General features: G+C 44.6%; 1 protein-coding gene across 3 annotated transcripts in view; it reads right to left on the bottom strand.

Moving 5' to 3' along the window:
* Nucleotides 1–18,025, bottom strand: part of GRB7 (growth factor receptor bound protein 7) — a 674,120-nt gene that overhangs the window by 550,711 nt on the left and 105,384 nt on the right. For all 3 annotated transcript variants that reach the window (XM_078645666.1, XM_078645662.1, XM_078645663.1), the window contains exon 2: nucleotides 2,820–2,907. Coding sequence is in view for 2 of the 3 variants with exons in the window: in XM_078645662.1 (XP_078501788.1) it covers nucleotides 2,820–2,907 (88 nt within the window). In the remaining variant the exon portion in view is untranslated. The remainder of the gene's footprint in view (nucleotides 1–2,819; nucleotides 2,908–18,025) is intronic.

The raw sequence follows: 18,025 nt of genomic DNA, 5'->3' as shown, positions 1-18,025 counted from the left end.
ATCCAGGAGAATATTGATGATGATGTGTAATTGTTTATAGAAATGATGATATGACCACGATTTTCGAAATAGAAAACAAATATATGTTTACTTACTAGACCTTTTTTATGTACAATGGACTTGAAGAATGAGGATGTTAGTGGTGTGTATGTAGCATGAGTGAATAAGCTATTTTATGGAGAATGGCAGCACAATAAATAACAAGACAGTAACCGAGTTTAATTGCTTAACCAAATTGGACATTTATTGAACTGTTCTTTCAAATTGTATGTATAAAGATGTTGCTGTATTCTAATAAAGGACAATCTTTTAGCTATATCAGTAGCTTTATTTGCGTATCAACTTAGTGACTCTTTTGAGCGATTGAGGAGGTAGGTTGTTTGTTTTCTGGCAATATTTTTCCCTGCTCCACTCCTCATGAATCTATCAGTGGCCCATTCTTTTCAATTGAATTTATCAGACATAACATTTCCTAGTGCACCATTCACGCCCTTAGCTTGTCACCATAACCGATTTAGGCCCACTGTTTTGAGCGTAATATTTTCCAAAAGGCATCCATCAGGCACTCAGTCTTAAAAATAAAAAGCTATACACAATTACAGTTGGCTAAGCACAATACTGCCTCTCATTAGAGGGTCTATCAAGAATTCTTACATAGCAAATCTTCTAAATCCATGGTTTGTCACAGGGGGTACGTCTGCCTACTATGGCAGCAGGTGAGATCCCATGTAACAAAATACTTGTCATCATCCCTGTAACACAGTGTGATAACAATTTACTGTTGGAGGACTAGCAACTTTAACAAATGCTTTTATATAGCGTAATAACAATCCACACATAAATAGCTATAGGCTTTAGCATATGCTTTTCACAATAAATACCATTAGGCCTACTACCTTTATCATAACATTTCATAATAAACAGATCAGGTATCTAGCCATGATTGCTGGCTTGCCACCATAACAAACTCAGTCTTGCTGCATTGAGCATAAGCTTTGCCACACGCCAAAAAAGTGCAATACAAGCAATATTTGCAGTGAAACCACACAACTTCAGCCCAATCAAATCCTCTACTCATGGAAACCAGCAAGTGGGTGAAGCCTAAGCCCCTCTCTCACTCTTACTTGGAAAGCTCCTTTTCATTGATCATATAAGGTTCAGCAACAGCTGCGCTGTCAAGGTAAACTTAGAAATGCTTGTAGATTAGTGTAAATTGTCGTTTAATGTTGTGCACCACCCTGACTCCCACTATCCCTAATTTCCCATAGGTGTGTGATTAGGTCTCATATCCTATAAGGTTGCCCTTTCCAGTCCTGATGAAGATCCACACAGCCAAGGCTTAAATCAACCATATGGCTATAAGACGGGTCGAAACGTCGACGAACACCCCACCCCACTAAGGGCCTGGACCCTGTACCCACGCCCCACGTGCAATACAAATGATATACTTCATGTATATCATTAATCATTATAAAATATTGAATGCAAATTGATTGCGGCCAGGCTCTGTAGGACAGTGATTTACAACCAGTCCGTTTGTACAAATGATAAAAAGTATGTTTTTCCTATGTCACTACTTTGAGCTTCCCTCTTTGCCATTTCACTTGAGCACTTTTCTCCTTTTACAGGATTTTGGAGCAACCTATCCCTAATAACGTGACGTGTTAAAATAACGGTCTCACCATTTGGAATAAAATACATGGTGATTTCAACTGCAGGGAGTTGCACATATTCTCTTGCTTTATTGTGATTGATGTATTAAGTACTAAAGAGCTGTCGCATTGCTTTGAACTAGCTCTGAAAATAGTCGATAAATAGACCGACACACAAAGTAATTTATTCCTCTCTCAAACCAGGTCTAGGACCATTGTTTTTTGTATTAATCCCCTGTGAAAGGCATGGCATGGAGAGTGGTGGTGAGCACTTTAAGTGCGCATGACAGTTTGGCCAGCCGTCTTAAGCCGGCCAAACCATCATGTGCACTTAGGTTTCCCCAACCCGGCTGTGTTGCACAGCCAGGTTGGAGAAACGCCACAGATTCCCAGTTACTGTATGAGTGGCAAACCTGGCCTCTAAGAAGAAAGATTAGTAGCTTGTTTTGGCCTGAAACTTAGATGCTTTAGCAGCCACTACTGTCCTGCTTCTTCTAAAGTGTTTAGACAAGATATCGATTCCAAAATATTATCTGGACCAAATATTGTGCCAAGAATACCAAGGACGAAAATATCATGAAGTTTCTATGGGTAAGCAAAGTTTTACTATACTTAACTCCACATTTATGTACCGTGTCGATACATATCTTTATGGTACATAGATGTGGAGTTAAGAATAGTAAATCTTTACTTACCAATTTGCACTACCTCCTCGATCTTTTTGTCTGGATATTTTTCCACATGTTATTTTTAGCTTCGATATTCTATCAGACAACCCCTTCTAAAGGTTAGTACTCATCAATAACATCTGCATTATAAAGGGTGATAGTCATCCACAATGTAAAATTTAGGAGCAGCATTGAAATCTGCCATGTAAACTTTAGTAGATATCACTCACTTCCACCTAGCAAAGTTTGCTAGCATAATTGAATTCAACCATGTAAAGTTTAGTAGCAATCACTAATACCCCATATAAAGTTTAGTAACTTCACTGACTTCTACCCTGTAAAGTTCTGTGCCTATTAGTGGCATCCAGAGTCTTAGGTTTAGCGGCCATCACTGACCTTCACTATGTAAAGCTTGGTAGCATTCACTTACCACTGGGTGAAATTTAGTAAGGCCCTCTCATATCACTCAGCCGCGCCTAGCGGCAAGAGCTGTGCTTACCTCTCCATAGGCTGGGACCCACCAGGCGCTGCTGCCTCCCTCGGATCCACTCCCGCAGTCTGCAGCCAGACCTCCTGTCCTCATTCTCCTGGAAAAAAGGGAATATGAGGTCAGATTTCTGAACGCTTCACTCTGCAGCTCGCCAGCAGCATTACAAGAAAAGCCCAGCCTTCTCTTGCTGGCCTAAACCCATCAGTGAGAGACACCCTGGGCTCAGTGACAGTGGATACAGCTCTAGCATCTCCAAGTGAGACCCCCCCCCCCACTCCAGCCTGGGCTCTACCCAGCAGTTAGAGACACCCTGGGCTCAGTGACAGTGGATACAGCTCTAGCATCTCCAAGTGAGACCTGTGCCCCCTTCAAGCCTGACTTCTACCCAGCAGTGAAAGATACTGGGCTCAGTGATGGTGGATACAGCTCTAGCATCTCCAAGTGAGACCTGTGCCCCCCTTCAAGTCCGACTTCTACCCAGCAGTGAAAGATACTGGGCTCAGTGATGGTGGATACAGCTCTAGCATCTCCAAGTGAGACCTGTGCCCACCCAGCCTGGACTCCACCCAGCAGTGAGAGATACCCTGGGCTCAGTGACAGTGGATACAGCTCTAGCATTTCCAAGTGAGACCTGTGCCCCACCCCTCCTCCTTGCCTCTACCCACCAGTGAGAGATACCCTGGGATACCTTGGGTTCAGGGCCAGTGGGTACAGCTCTAGCACCTCCAAGTGAGACCTGTGCCCACCCAGCCTGGACTCCACCCAGCAGTGAGAGATACCCTGGGCTCAGTGACAGTGGATACAGCTCTAGCATTTCCAAGTGAGACCTGTGCCCCACCCCTCCTCCTTGCCTCTACCCACCAGTGAAAGATACCCTGGAATACCACAGATTCAGTGACAGTGGGTACAGTTCTAGCATCTCCAAGTGAGACCTGTGCCCCCCTCCAGCCTGGACTCTACCCAGCAGTGAGAGATACCCTGGTCTCAGCAACAGTTGATACGGCTCTAGCACCAGCACCTTCAAGTGAGACCTGCGTCGCCCCCAGCCTGGCTTCTACCCAGCGGTGAGAGATACCCAGGGTTCAGTGACAGTAGATGCATTTCTAGCATCTCTCAGTGAGACCTGTGCCCCCCTCAGCCAGCCCTCTAGCCAGAACTGAGAGATACCCAGGGTTCAGTGACAGTAGATACATTTCTAGCATCTCTCAGTGAGACCTGTCCCCCCAGCCAGCCCTCCACTCAGCACTGAGAGATACCCTGGGCACAGTGACAATGGATAGAGCTGTAGCATCTCCCACTGAGACCTGTGTCTCCCTCCACCAACCTGTCATTTGCCCGGCAGCGAGAGGTTCTCTGGCCCCATTGAGGGTTGATATAGCTATAGCGTCGCTCACTAAGTCCTGTCCACTGCGCCACCCACTGGCTTCCTTCCAGCACTGGTGGATGCCCGGCCCAGAGGGAGTGAATACCGCTCTATTATCTTCCACAGTGATCAGTGTCCCCCGCCTCCCTCAACACTGAGAAATGTGCTGGGCCCAGTGAGAGTGGACTCAGGCCTAGCATCTCCCACTGAGCCCAGTGCCACCGGAAACCCCCCCCCCCTCAATACTGAGAGATGTCCTGGACCCAGAGAGAGTGTATATGGTTCTAGCATCTCCCACTGAGCCCAGTGGCCCGGCCTCCCGCCCAGTATCGGATTGGGCAGTTGGACATGGGGCGATGGGCCGGTGCCTAAGGGTCACCTGTGGGTCAGTCTTTGTTAGGAGCTCTGTCAACCAGCCCACAGAGCCTTACGGTTTCTTTCCCACCCAGCCACTCTAATGTGATGCCAGCATCATGGGCAGCCAGGCTCGGAGGGGGTGGCTTGCAACAACGTCGCTAGGTCAGTATCCTGGCCACTGCAGAATTTAGCTTGTCCCCCATGGACCAGAGCAGTCGCCCAGAAGCAGTGTCCCCCATCCCTGCTGTGCTGTTAAACTGAGATGTCTGGCTGGGATCAGATTATGTGGCCGCTGGGCCATCATATCCTCAGGTCCCTTGGAGTAGCAGCAGCTCTGTGCTTTTCTTTCCCCCTCCGCTGCCAGACCATCGTCCTGAGGCTATAGTTGACTAGGAAGGGGGAAGAGTAAGTGGAGGGGAAACATCCTTTACGACGCAACTTTTACCAGGCAGTGCCTTTACAACGCAGGTTTTTCAACGCAAGTCATTACAACGAATTGCGCGGGGGGGCACTCTAGGATAGGTAATAGTTTAATTTACTATCCAACACCTTCCCTACTATCCACGGGGACTGGAGTTGGAATAGTAAATTAAACTATTCACTATCCAGCACCCCCCAACGCAAGTCGTTGTAACGACTTGCGAACCTGCGTTGTAAAAGCATGCGTGGTAAAAGCATGCATTGTAACAACGTACATCCAAGTGGAGCGCTCTTGCTGAGTGCCTGTTTTTGGCACCTTGGCTACAGAGTCTTTCAGGCCTTGGTAGAGGCGGGTGTATGTTTGCGTAGGCTTCTGTGAGGCATCATTCCCAGAGAGGAACCTTTAGAGGATGTTGTGTTAGGGTCAGAGCTGCCGAATTTGGAACTATTGACATGGGTTAGCGTCCCAGCCTCAGCCTCAGCTCAACATCCTGTGATTCTGGGCAAATGACTTAATTGCCCAAGGCCAAAAATAAAAATAAATTTGATCTTCTGTAATGTGACCGCTGCTCATATAAGCTCTGCCCTTGTGCCGAGTTCACGCAAAAACTACAATAAAATAATAAGATTCTGTTTTCTCATGTTTTGAGAGTCTGCAAAAGGCTGAAATTTAATAATAAAAGAGGATTATTTACACAATAATAAAAATGTCTGTATTACTTATTAACATGGATTTACTGCCTTTGTTTAGTCTTTAACTATCTGGTTCTTATTAACCCGATTCAGGTTAAACATTCTTTTTAGAGCTTTCAGTTTCGCTGAGATGAATACCTGGTCAAGACATATGATCAAATGCCCCTGTGATGACTCATCAGAACAATCAGACATTCACATTTTATTTTTCTGTAAATTTTATGTACTTCCACGGAAGAGGCTGATTTTTCCGATATTGAAGGAAATGGAAGTAAAGCGGTGCCGCCCAGCTTTTTTAGCAGTACAGAAATTAGATACCATTTTTAGAGTTGCATCCATTTATTAATTTTTTAGAAATGTTTTTAGATTGCGGAAATCAATTTGTATATGAAAATCTTTCTCTAAGTAACGATTGGCTGATCCTTTACCTTTTAATCTTTGATTGTAGTTTTTATTGATTGTATTTTACTGTACTTTATGGTTCTTATGATAATAACCAAATAAAGTTATTAATGTAACTATCTGTCACGGATCATTAAGGCATCCCCTGATATTTATTGTTTAAAGTATATATTGATCAGAGGAGAAAATACCAGCTTTAGGTGATATATTTCATTTTCCTACCAGACAGGACATTAAAATACCGGTAATGGCGGTTAAAAAAACAACCAGGTGGCAAACATAGCCCCATCACGAGTTGCGGCCTTTGGGCCACTTTATTTCACCTCACTCACCCAGCCAAAATGGGGTGCTTCTAGTTTTCACCAATGTTTCTGGCTCTATGAGCTTTAAAATATATAATTTATCAAAAATTGTTTTAAAAATTAGCCAAATGAGACTCGCCCAATGCTGTTTCATAAACGGGTATGATCCGGGAATATGGACAACTTTTTTGGGGGTGCCCTGGCCGAATTGTGTTCCTAATCTTACCCTGCCACCCCCTCAACATTGTGTGATGTCCTGGCCCCAGTGAGAGTGGATACAGTCCTGCTCCCCCCAACCACTGGCTCCCTCCGGCACTGACAGATGGCCAGCCCCCAGAGAGTGAATATCACCTTAGAATCTCCCACTGAGACTTGTTTCCCCTGGCCTCCGCCCAGCACTGAGAAATACTTCCACCCTAGTGGGAGTTAGTATCTCCTTCTCCACCCGCTTCCACCCATCACTGACAGATACCTTAACATCTCCAGCTGAGACCCGAGCACCATCCCCTTCACCAGTGGTTTATTTGTAAAAGAAATAAGTGCCACGGCTCCCGTCAGGAGGTTGTCTGCACCAGCCCATTTCTCCTGTTAGCACCACCTAAAACTGGACAAACTACTATCCATGAAAGTGGGGAGAAGATGTGGCATGATGGCCAGAGATGCCGACTTCGGAGCCGGAGAACCAGGTTCGAGTCTGAGAGTCAGCTCAACATCCTGCGATTCTGGACAAAGCACTTAATCTCTCCGTAAATGAATGTGTCCCTAATTGGTGCTCTTGAAAAGCACTGGTGTTGATGAGTAAGTGCTGGTGCTGACGACCGGAAACCACAGGATCAAACTAGGCACTGGCCTTCCCCCTGCCCACTCTCAGCCTTCTACCCAGCAGCAATAGATGCCAGGGCCCCAGTAAGGATCTGCCAACTCCTACTGAGTCTTGTTCCTGAACCTCTGAAAGCCAGCTCTTCGTCTTATAACTCTTGTCTCTCTGAACCCTTCACTCCCCTCATTTGTAAGCCTGTGAGAAATGTCCTGTTTTCTGTCTAGGGTAAGCAGGTGCAAAACTTCGGGATATGTTGCTTTTTCAGCACCCAGCAGCAGCAGATTTGCAAAACTGGGGTTCGCAGGAGAAGTGCTCTGCAAAACAAGAATTCCTAGTTTCCGGGCAATGAGGCCTGCAAATTATGAGGAATTTGTGTGCTGCTGGATGAATGCCCCCACCACAGCCACATGGCCACTTTAATTAACTTAGTGATAATCACATTGAGTTAATTAAAGGCTGGCAAGCAAATTCTCTCCAGCAGGGGCGCGTTGGGGCTAGGGAAGTGTCTGCCTCCCGGAGAACCTAGCATACAGACGCTGCCCACAACGTCTCTGCTGGGGAAGTTGCTTTGTAGTGAACTGTCAGGGATCTGGGCAATGCGTTTACCTTGATGAACTTAGAACAGGGCACATGGGGAGGTGGGTACACCCGAATAGGATGGCGTCTACCCACTATTTTCACAGAGTGGACACTGTCCAACCTGCAAAGAAGTTGGGCCCCGCTGAGATATGATGAACTCGTCCCAGTGTAATGTTCAGACACGGGGACACATTCAGCAGCGCCTCCATGTTGTCTAAATCGGTGCAAGCAACAACTGAGCAGGTGATGTGTGGGCTTATCAGATTCCAGCTGGACCCATAACAAAGGCTGAAGTTAAGGGGCCATAAGGCCTCCTTTTGTTGTAGTGTCCTGGCTGGGAGCTACTTGGAGCCTCACACCCACATGCAAATACAATGGAATGGAAATACTGGAGAAAGGCTTGGTTTTCACTTTGTCCAGTCCCTGTATGTAAGAGATATGCATGCACTGTAAGATTTTCAGATGTGTTGGTCTGGCCCATTGTTTACACAAACAACAATTTAAATACCACTATTTTGTTTTTTTCCTTTATAGGTACTACTCATCCTAAAGCAGGTTGACAGAGTGCTTTCCATTACACGTACAGATTGACAATAAATCATATAAGAGTGCAAATTGATGTACAGAATGTGTTACATAAGACATAACATGTGTATTTGTAAAGTGCATGTTCAACCAGAATGGTATCTTGGTGCTGAATAACAGATGTTTATTGTTACTGATTTTATCGACCTCAAAAGAATGAAAGGGAGAGTGGACCCGTCTGGATTTGGACCTGTGACCATGAGGCCAAACACAGGCCCCACAGTAGACGCATTAGTCTACTATGCCACCACACCCGGCAGTGAGGGTTACAAGGTGTAGGAATCACATGTCCTTCATAGCGCACTGTGCTACAGTAGAAGGATTACTATTTAAGACCTGCAAGTCACAAGAGGGTCTCTGTGTTAAAAGCAGTATCCCTTACATAACAACACAAAATAAAAATCTGGCATCTTACATAACGTGCTTTGCAGGAGACACATTAACCCTATATACTACTTTGATTCAAAAGTCAGACTAGACAAAACACAGTTCTCTCCAGCAAGTGCATTAACCTCCAGAGTCTTCGAGACATGTTGTATACACTTTGTGGGCTTGCAGTCCGCCCATTGACTTTTTATTTGTTACTTCGATTGTCCTTCAAAAAGGCTTGCTTCCTATTGGTTAATCTATCCTCTTTGTCCCTCCTTGTTGTCATTTGTTTCCCCACCATGGAGCAGCGCTTAACTACTGGTATCCTTCCATGTTGGTGCTAATCTGTTTATTTTGGGTCACTATTTTTTTTCTTAGTATCCTGCTCGTGTTTGACGTAATTTTCCTTTTAATTTGCAGAGCGTATTTGCTCCTAACTCATTTGTAAACCGGCCTGAAAATCTTAATCTTATCTTGTCACATTTGCAGAGCATTCAAAGACAGAGAACAGATGTCAGACGCTGTTTCGAAAGAGTGCCTGTCCCGTGCCCTCACCCCTCCCTCATAGATGCTTGTTTATTTAGTTAAGGGCACTGCACACAAGTGCTGCATTCTTGGCATGCAGCTGACCAGGTTAACCATAGAAGTGTAATTAATATATGTGATTTTGATAATACATGCAGTTCATATCCCCAAACACGTTTTAAATTGAATAGTTCATTACTATAGTTATTTTACGATTAAATTATGCAATTCTACTTGGGGAGCTACCGTGCCGGTCAATTAGGCCGCTATCTTGGAGAAGCCTCAGGTCCTGTACCACCTACAAAGTATGTCTGGAAGCATCAATTATCATTTTTATCAAGTTGAAAAAAAACGTATTTAAATGTGTTTATTTTATACATTTAGCAGATCAATAAAAATTATGTTTTTTCTCAAGAGACAATATTTAGTGCTGGGGAAACTGCTTTTAACAGAAGCGTCATCTTGATAACGGTTCCTGTAAAGTTCTAAGGATGCGCCAAAGTGGAGAAAAATATAATATCATTCAGTCCCAAGGATTTCAAAATAGGCATTAAGTAAAAGTATCTCAAAATATATAGTGACTCATCAACTAGCTCCCAATTAATAAAAATAAAACATTCTCTTCGTCACACATTAACAGCTAATTTGATATAACCAAACCCTACAGTATTCACAATTTTCAGAAGCTCTTTAATAAATATGTTCTACCAAAATACTACTTTATTTTATGGTTCATTTTGCATGAGCTGAGATGGTGAAGAGGCCAATGTGAGACTTTAAAAGATGGCCGTGAAAATTCTCTCTTCAAATAGCATCTCCGAACGCCTGCGACTAGTATGATGTCACAACGTTAAAATTGAAGCAAAGTTTCTTTCGGTTGGAAACCAATAAAACTAGGCTTGTGTATAAATGCCAGGACTGATTCTTGGAAGGGCGGAGGCTTCCTTGTATTCTGATTTATTGCACAGTTACAGAATGTTCTCTGGATTCTCCTGAAAGATTTATATTTTAATTGTCTGTCATCTGAAAGTAGCAGCTGTATTTATGTAGTCCGACAGGGGAAGGAAGGTCAAAGGTAGTTACTGCCAAGCAATTTTTTGCATTCATGTTAACCCATCTTTTTGATGGCGTTCTACCTATAACTGTTTCACATTACACAGTTCTATGTTTACTTGCATGTGTCTTCTGTATGGGTTGCAGTGTCTTTTGTTGAGACACACCGTTGACACCTATAGAAAATAGACAGTGTAGTTTTGCATAACAAACTTTCTTTATGTTTGTAATATACAAGTCCAAAAACAAAGTGCAAATGTAGAACTAATGGAATGCATAATCAAAATGTGGTAATGCGTTAATTTTAAAGTGTAATATAATTGCTGTGTTATGTATTTTGTTCTAGGAGATTTAGTTCAATCCCACCACAAGTAAACTTTCAGAAAAGTAATTAACAATAATCTAACAGCAAATGTAATGCATCGAGTGAAATGTGTGGGGATGAGACATTTTATAAAGGATTCTGGTATGCGAATGTGGCAAGTGGCACTATGGAGGACCGCAAAATGAGGGTTTTACGTGTAGCTCCTTTGTGTTGCTTTCCAAAGTTCATTTCCGCATGATGACAGCTACACATGGACTTTGTGTATATTTTTTCACTCTTTCTTTACAAAGATACTACAAGTGCATGCTTTATCTTTTGGATTCATGGCCACCCACATGCATAATAAAAGCGGTGGCATAGCTCTGTAGGGGGTATTTGGGGTGGCTTCCCCTAATAAATGTGTGTAGTTGGGTCCAGGGGCATACGGTGGGCCTAGCAGTGTCTGAGGTTAGGTTTACACTCAGATTAGCAGCCCTCAAAGCACACACACACACTCCATGAAACTTGCCAGAGCTTGTGTACACCCACCCCTCATCTTCCCTCTCACACAAAACAGGCCAAAAATAATCAAAGGACTGCAATGGCTCTTAAGAGGCGCAGAGAAGCCTTTTAAATGTGTGACACACAACACCACACAATTCCACACCACACAATTCACCCCTACACAAATTAACACCACCCAACATAATTCCACTCCACATAATACGACTCAATGCAATAGTATTATTATTATTATTATTAATATTATTATTATTATTATTATTATTGTTAATGAGCATTTATTGAGCGCATAGCTACACGTAGACATCCTAGCGCTAGTGACAGCAAGCAGACAGAGTTGGGGGTTCTAAGATATATTCTGAAAGAGCCAGGTCTCCAATTGCTTTCGAAAGGAAAGGTGATGGGCCGCAGATCGAAGATGGGTAGGCAGGGTGTCCCATAATCTAGAGGCATTATACGAAAAGGCGCGGCCCTCGGAGATAGCTCTCTTGATTTTGGGTACAGATGCCAGAAACAAGTTGGTTGAATGGAGACATCTTAAGGGGCTATAGAAGATGATGAGGGAATGATTAATTCTGGGACCATTCCCCCAAAGGGTCTTGTGAGCTATACATAATGATTTAAATATTATGTGTTCATTTATTGGCAGCCAGTGCAGAGATTTGAGAGCAGGCATGGCAGAATGCATTTTGGGAGTACTGTGTAGCAGCCTAACTGCACAGTTCTGCACGATTTGCAGTTTCCTTATAGTAGCTTTCGGGCGCCCAGGTAGAGGAAATTCCCATAGTCCAGGCGGGAAAGAACCAGCGCCTGAACCATGACTCTCCAAGTGGGTAACAAAAGAAGTGGTGGAATTTTCCGAATCAGCCTGATCAGCAGGTGGCTGCTAGCTTCACTGCATGGCGGTTGAATTTAAGAGATTTATCCAACCAGACTCCCAAGCTTTTGATATTGGGTTTAGGGGCTGGTGGAGGGCCAAAACAATTGGGCCAGCCCAGTCCAGATGTTGAGCTGGAGTGATTGCCCAAGATCATTAGCTCAGTCTTTTCACCATTAAGCTTGAGGCACGACTGGTCCATCCAGTTTGCCACAGTTTCCAGACAGCTTTCTAAATTAGCTGGCAGGTTATTCGGGTGTTTTAATGCTACCACTAGCTGTGTATCATCAGCATATCTGATGATGTGGATTCCATATGGCAGGACTAACTCAGCGAGAGGTTTTAGACATTAAACAGAATAGGACTCAATGAAGAGCCCTGGAGAACTCCACATGTGTGTGGCACACGTTTAGAAGTATTGTTGCTTTCAAAAACCTGAAACGACCTGTCAAGTAAAAAGGACTTGATCCAGGCCATGCATCACCTGATACTCCAAACATTCCAAGTCTTTCTAAAAGAATGTTATAGTTGACTGTGCCAAAGGCAGAGCTCAGATCAAGTAGGATAATGACCCATCGCTCCTCCCTAGTCGAGGATTTTCCTCGATTCCTCCACTACTGCTAGAAGAGCGGTTTCCGTTCCATGTTGTGGTTGGAATCCTGTGCTGCATAACAACGAGAGAGGGGGGGAGGTAACACTCTCAGTCCCCCAGGTAATGTATTTCAAACAACGAAAGAGTGTGATTCACTGGGTGTGTATAAGCACGTAGAAAGAGAAAGGTGAAAGGAATACATTTCCTTGGATTTATTCTGAAAGCCCTCACTCACCACCCTGGTTGGTGACATGCTTCATCATCGGGCCCACCGGGAGAAGCCTAATGCCTAATGCCTCCCCGGTGTGCTACAATGCCAGGATACTGTGGAGCTGGTTTTGTGAAAGTTGTGTGAAAAGAATTTAAAAATGTTCCGGTTGAGTCCTACAAAAAACTTTGTTCAGTGGTCAACCTAACATATTAAAAACGATGTGATGGGAAATTACCAAATGAATAGTCTGGATATTTCCACTTATAGTGGGGTCGACATGTTTCTGCCCTTTATGTGTGGGTTACTGGGCATTCTTCAGGACCATGGGGAGTGTACCTCGGCGGTATGGGCGCGCTAAGGCTCACCCTAACCTGAGGACGTGAAAGTTAAAATTGGTGTAAAAACTGAAAGTGCAACACAAAAGAGAACAAACCAACAAGTTAAGGGGATTTCCCTCAAATTCAGAGGGACCTGTATAGTTTGTCACTAAAAGAAACCACGCCCCATAGGTTTTGGGAGAAGGGTGGAGGCGAAAATGGCACACCGCCCGCAACGCCTGGCACCCGCTTGATACCTGCGACTATCCTCTTCACCGGACCTCGTGGAATCCTGTCTGAGAGGTATGCAGTAGGGAATGAGTTTCTAAGAACTTGGAGAGAATTCTGTTGACATATTTCTCTGATATTTTGCTTGTTCCGGGTAGAAGGGAGACCGGGCGATAGGTATTCCAATCCTGCGGGTTACGATTCGTTTTTTTACCAGTGCTCTTAACATGGCATGTTTCCATGACGAAGGAACTTAGCAAGTGGATATAGATAAATGTAACACTTCTAGTAAAACTGGGAGTATGATTTCATCTACCTTACGAAGCACATGGAGAGGTACCAGGTCAAAAGGGGAGCCAGATTTGACCTGGGCAAAGAGTTGAGAATGGGTGGACAGGTTCATAGTTGGAAGTTCTTCCAGTCGTGGAATGCTGCCAGATGGAGTATCAGCTCCCGCGACCGTGTTTTCAGGGCAGAGGACCAGGGGGAAGGTATTGTATGTATCTAGAATTTTTTTATTAAAGAATTTTGAAAGTTCATTACAGCGAACTTGAGAAGAGTCAGGTGGAGTCTCAGGCGAAGGACACTTCATAAGGTTTTTAGCTATCTGAAAGATTTCACTGGGGGCGAAGGTAGCGGATGTAATTTTTTCATCAAAGTACTGTGCTTGCGCTCTCTTTGGGCCATATGTATCAACATTCCATTTTGCGATTCCTAAATAGCGATTTTTAAGGAATCGCTATTTAGAAATCGCAAAATGGTATGTATGTAGGAATTGGCTATAGTTTAGCGATTCCTTAAAATTCCTTAATTGTGATTAGCAAATGGCTAATCGCAATTAATAAATAATTTCCTATTCATTTCTATGGGCCAGGAGGCCCATATTATTGAATGTGAAATTATTCTCAACCCAGTCAAAAGATCTGGGTTTAATCCATCACCGTTCTTTAGCCCACTCTGCCACCCCAGTTCAGACATGGCTATATGCAAATCAGTCTGACCCTGTGCCTCCTGGGAACAGTCCAGCCCGAACTGCCAAGCCATGTCTTCCCTGGACCGGAAACAAGCTTCCGAGGACCGGTTTCTGGCATTCCAGCTGTCTTCAGCCCGGCTTGCTTGAATCCAGTGGCAAAGTGAGCAAGGGACTCACGTCTGAGCATACCCTGCCACACTTATGGCGGCCAAAAGCGGTACAAAAGGGGGTGGTGATGGACGGAGCATCTGAATCAATCACACATTCACACCCAGTCAAAAGATCTGGGTTTAATCCATCACCGTTCTTTAGCCCACTCTGCCACCCCAGTTCAGACATGGCTATATGCAAATCAGTCTGACCCTCTGCCTCATGGGAACACTCCAGCCCGAACTGCCAAGCCATGTCTTCCCTGGACCAGAAACAAGCTTACGAGGACCGGTTTCTGGCATTCCAGCCGTCTTCAGCCCGGCTTGCTTGAATCCAGTGGCAAAGTGAGCCACTTTTGTACCACATGATTCCAATCAGCATAATTTCACTCAACACACATGGGTACCTGCTGTGCTTTTCACCTACCACCTGCTTCTCCCTAAAGACATATCCTAGGGGTGCTCTAGGGGAATGGTTTCATCAGGATTGACCAGAGGTTTAGAAAGGCCAACCTGAGTATAAGAGCAATTGCGCACACATAAGCCTGCAATGGCAGGCTTGACACATATTTAGAAATATCATAGGTGCAAGTGCGCACACGCAGGCTTGCAATGGCAGGCTTGAGACATGTTCAAAAACATCAGGTAAGCCCCACTTCCTAACATGTGTAGGAAGGGTGTGCGCACTTTCACACTGCATTTACATTGGGAAGGTGCCTAGAGCCCTAAGGCCACTAAAAGAAAATCTATGACGGAACAAGGGGCCCCTTGCTGTGGAATCTCACTAAGCATAACCCACAGAAAAATAATGAATTCTATGTCAGAAAATCCAAATGTGTGTATATATATATATATATATATTCAATCATACAACACACACCATAAAGTGAGGAGCAACAAGAAAACAAGAAACACAATTTTTCAAAGCTCAGATATTTCTTAGTGACTGTAGAAATAATAAACATGTTATGTCACATGGCAGTTTAGAGTACCAATGCTATCCTAATTTAATAACATTTGCAGTAGTCATGATACTATTTGTTGTTGACGTTTCGATCCCTCTTAACATTATGGGGATCATCATCAGGACTTAAATAAATATGCCTGAGACGCAAAAAAATGCCTATTCACGAGCCCCCATTGGGGCACTATAGTCCCTAAAGGGGGCGGAGCCTAGTTCCTGTTGCAGCAGTGCTATATATTCTGATGGCAAAATAAGATGCCCAGATAGATTAAAATTGGACATTAAGAAAGCGATGAGAAAGTTGGGCTGCAGATCATTAGTAAATGGAATCGGATGCCAAGCGTGCAGTGTCTGGTTGGCCTGAGAATTGAGAAAGGTGACAGGTTTAGGATTAGTTGCCAGACTCGTTGCCAAGTGAGGCTGCTTGGAAACGCATCTGGGAACCTTCCAGCTGATCGCTATCCTTTAAGCGAAGGCTGCATGAATCATGTGCACCTTCAGGAAAGAGAAGAAGCAGGTCGGTGGGCTACAGATTTAACTCCACAATAGTGAGAGACTAAACTTCAGAGAAGGCTGTAATGGTCCAATCTAAAGTAACCTGAAAACAAGTAACTGGGGAGGAGAAATGGGGTATAATGACAGTCCAGGGCAACAAGATGGGGCTGTTTTGTGTCTCAGCCCCAGGCAGCCCGCTTGGGTTGCCAGAGTAGCTTCCGCAGACGACACACAAACCAGGCCAGCATAGAGTACTCAACACTGGCATACTCGGATTAATTACGGCACTGTCAATAGTGCTACTGCACTAAGTATGACTCCTGGATGATGCAATAGGAGGGTGCAAGTGAATTCATATGATCAGACCGCAATGTGCCAGGTCTCAGCTTAGAACAAGCAGGTGGCTGCTTTAAAATGCCTAGCAGTATGAGGCAGGCAGCTCTTTATGAGCCACGAGGCCATTAAGTTAAGCACACTATGTGTCACTGCGTTGCTATGCGCTCCTCTGGCTCTCCCGCGGTATTGTGCATTGAGCCTCACACGAAGCAAGCAGGAGGTGGGGAAGGGATGCCAACGCCTGGCTATGCATTTTAGTGCAGTGGTACAACCATCACATTAAAATGCGTTAGTCTAACCCCTGATGCGTGGTACTTGGTAGGGCAGTTTGTATGTATGCCATACAGTGCAGCACACATGCAAAGTCGGAAAAGAAAGGAGAAACTGGACCACTTCTCCTATTAATGCCTGCTTTGAAATGGCGTTAATTTTTTATACCAAACCGGTCTCAAATTTTTGGCAGATATGGTTTTGCTTCAAAAAGCATGGGGTGCTGCATGTGAACGCCCATCTAACACCCCCTTGATGCTAAGTAACGCAAAGCTGCTTTGCGTTACTTTTAGGTGTTACTTATAGGCAATTTCCAGCACAAAATAAACGTTTTGCGCCGGAAAGTAAATGCCAAAACAATTACGTTGTGTTTCAGGCCCGAGGCTGCCACCAGAAACATAGGAAAATCTGGTCCCACTGGGCGACATATCACGGCATAGATCTACCACCTCTTCCATCTCTGGACCCCTGACTGGAATTGCGCCCACAGTAACGACTATCAAACACATCATACTACAATATATCACTGGTTGTGCCTGCACTCACCTAACTTCTTTACCACTTCTGGGATATGGGAATGTCTGCGCTATGTTCTTGTTGATTTACCTGCAAGTTGTGCAGGAGTTGCAACTGTATGTATGCTATGGTACTCCTGATTTATCGTATCTTCAAAATGTGAATGCAGGGCCATGGCCGGGCTGTATCAGGAAAACCAAATAAAATATGTTATTACAAAAAATATATATATTTTGTGCTGGCAAACGCAGGGCAAAATGTTGGTAAATCTGGCCGGTATCTCTTTGCAGATGATAATTGAATGCTGCAGCAGCGTCAAGCCATTACCTCCACTACGATGGATACACAGAACTGGTTGTTAAACATGAAACGGAAGTTAAAGTCTTAAATTGATACATTTCTCCTTCTCTCCCCAAACGAAGTAAAGGAACATCCTTTCGCTCCAATGGTTTGGACAGCAGAGGGCAGTATGCAAAGTCAAAGGGCTGCACGGACAGCAGCACAGTGCAGTGGCTTAGCGCGGGAGGGGCCACTGGTGCAGTTGTCTCGGGCGCAAAATTCTTAGTGGTGCAAAATTTTAATAGGGGCACAATATTTTAACCCCTTGCATGCGTCGGACGGCCGGCGGCCGTCCGACGTCACGGTGGGCGTGTGCGGAGGACGGCCGGGGGCCGTCCAAACCACGCCCACGCCATAAATCACCTGCACCGCGGCAACATTTTCGCCGCGGTCAAGGGGTTAAAAGAAAAGTGGAAGGATACTTGCCTTGCCCCAGGCACTGGCAACCCATGCTACGCCGCTGGCACAGTGAGTCGTCAACAGTAGCATTGTGTCCTGGGTTCCAACAGGGCATGTGAAAGTCTGTGACTGTTTCTGGTGACGGTTACAGCGCAATTATCTACTGTGTGTATTTTAAGTGCATTTTGTCACAGGGAGCTCTATGCATGGGAAGGGCTTTAAGTGGGCAGGGTTCTGCCGATGCTCAGCACTGGC

The sequence above is a fragment of the Lissotriton helveticus genome, chromosome 5_1, assembly GCF_964261635.1.
Source record: "Lissotriton helveticus chromosome 5_1, aLisHel1.1, whole genome shotgun sequence".
Taxonomy (NCBI): domain Eukaryota; kingdom Metazoa; phylum Chordata; class Amphibia; order Caudata; family Salamandridae; genus Lissotriton; species Lissotriton helveticus.
The sequence above is the reverse complement of the archived record's forward strand: the minus strand, read 5'-3'. Positions and strand labels throughout refer to the sequence as shown.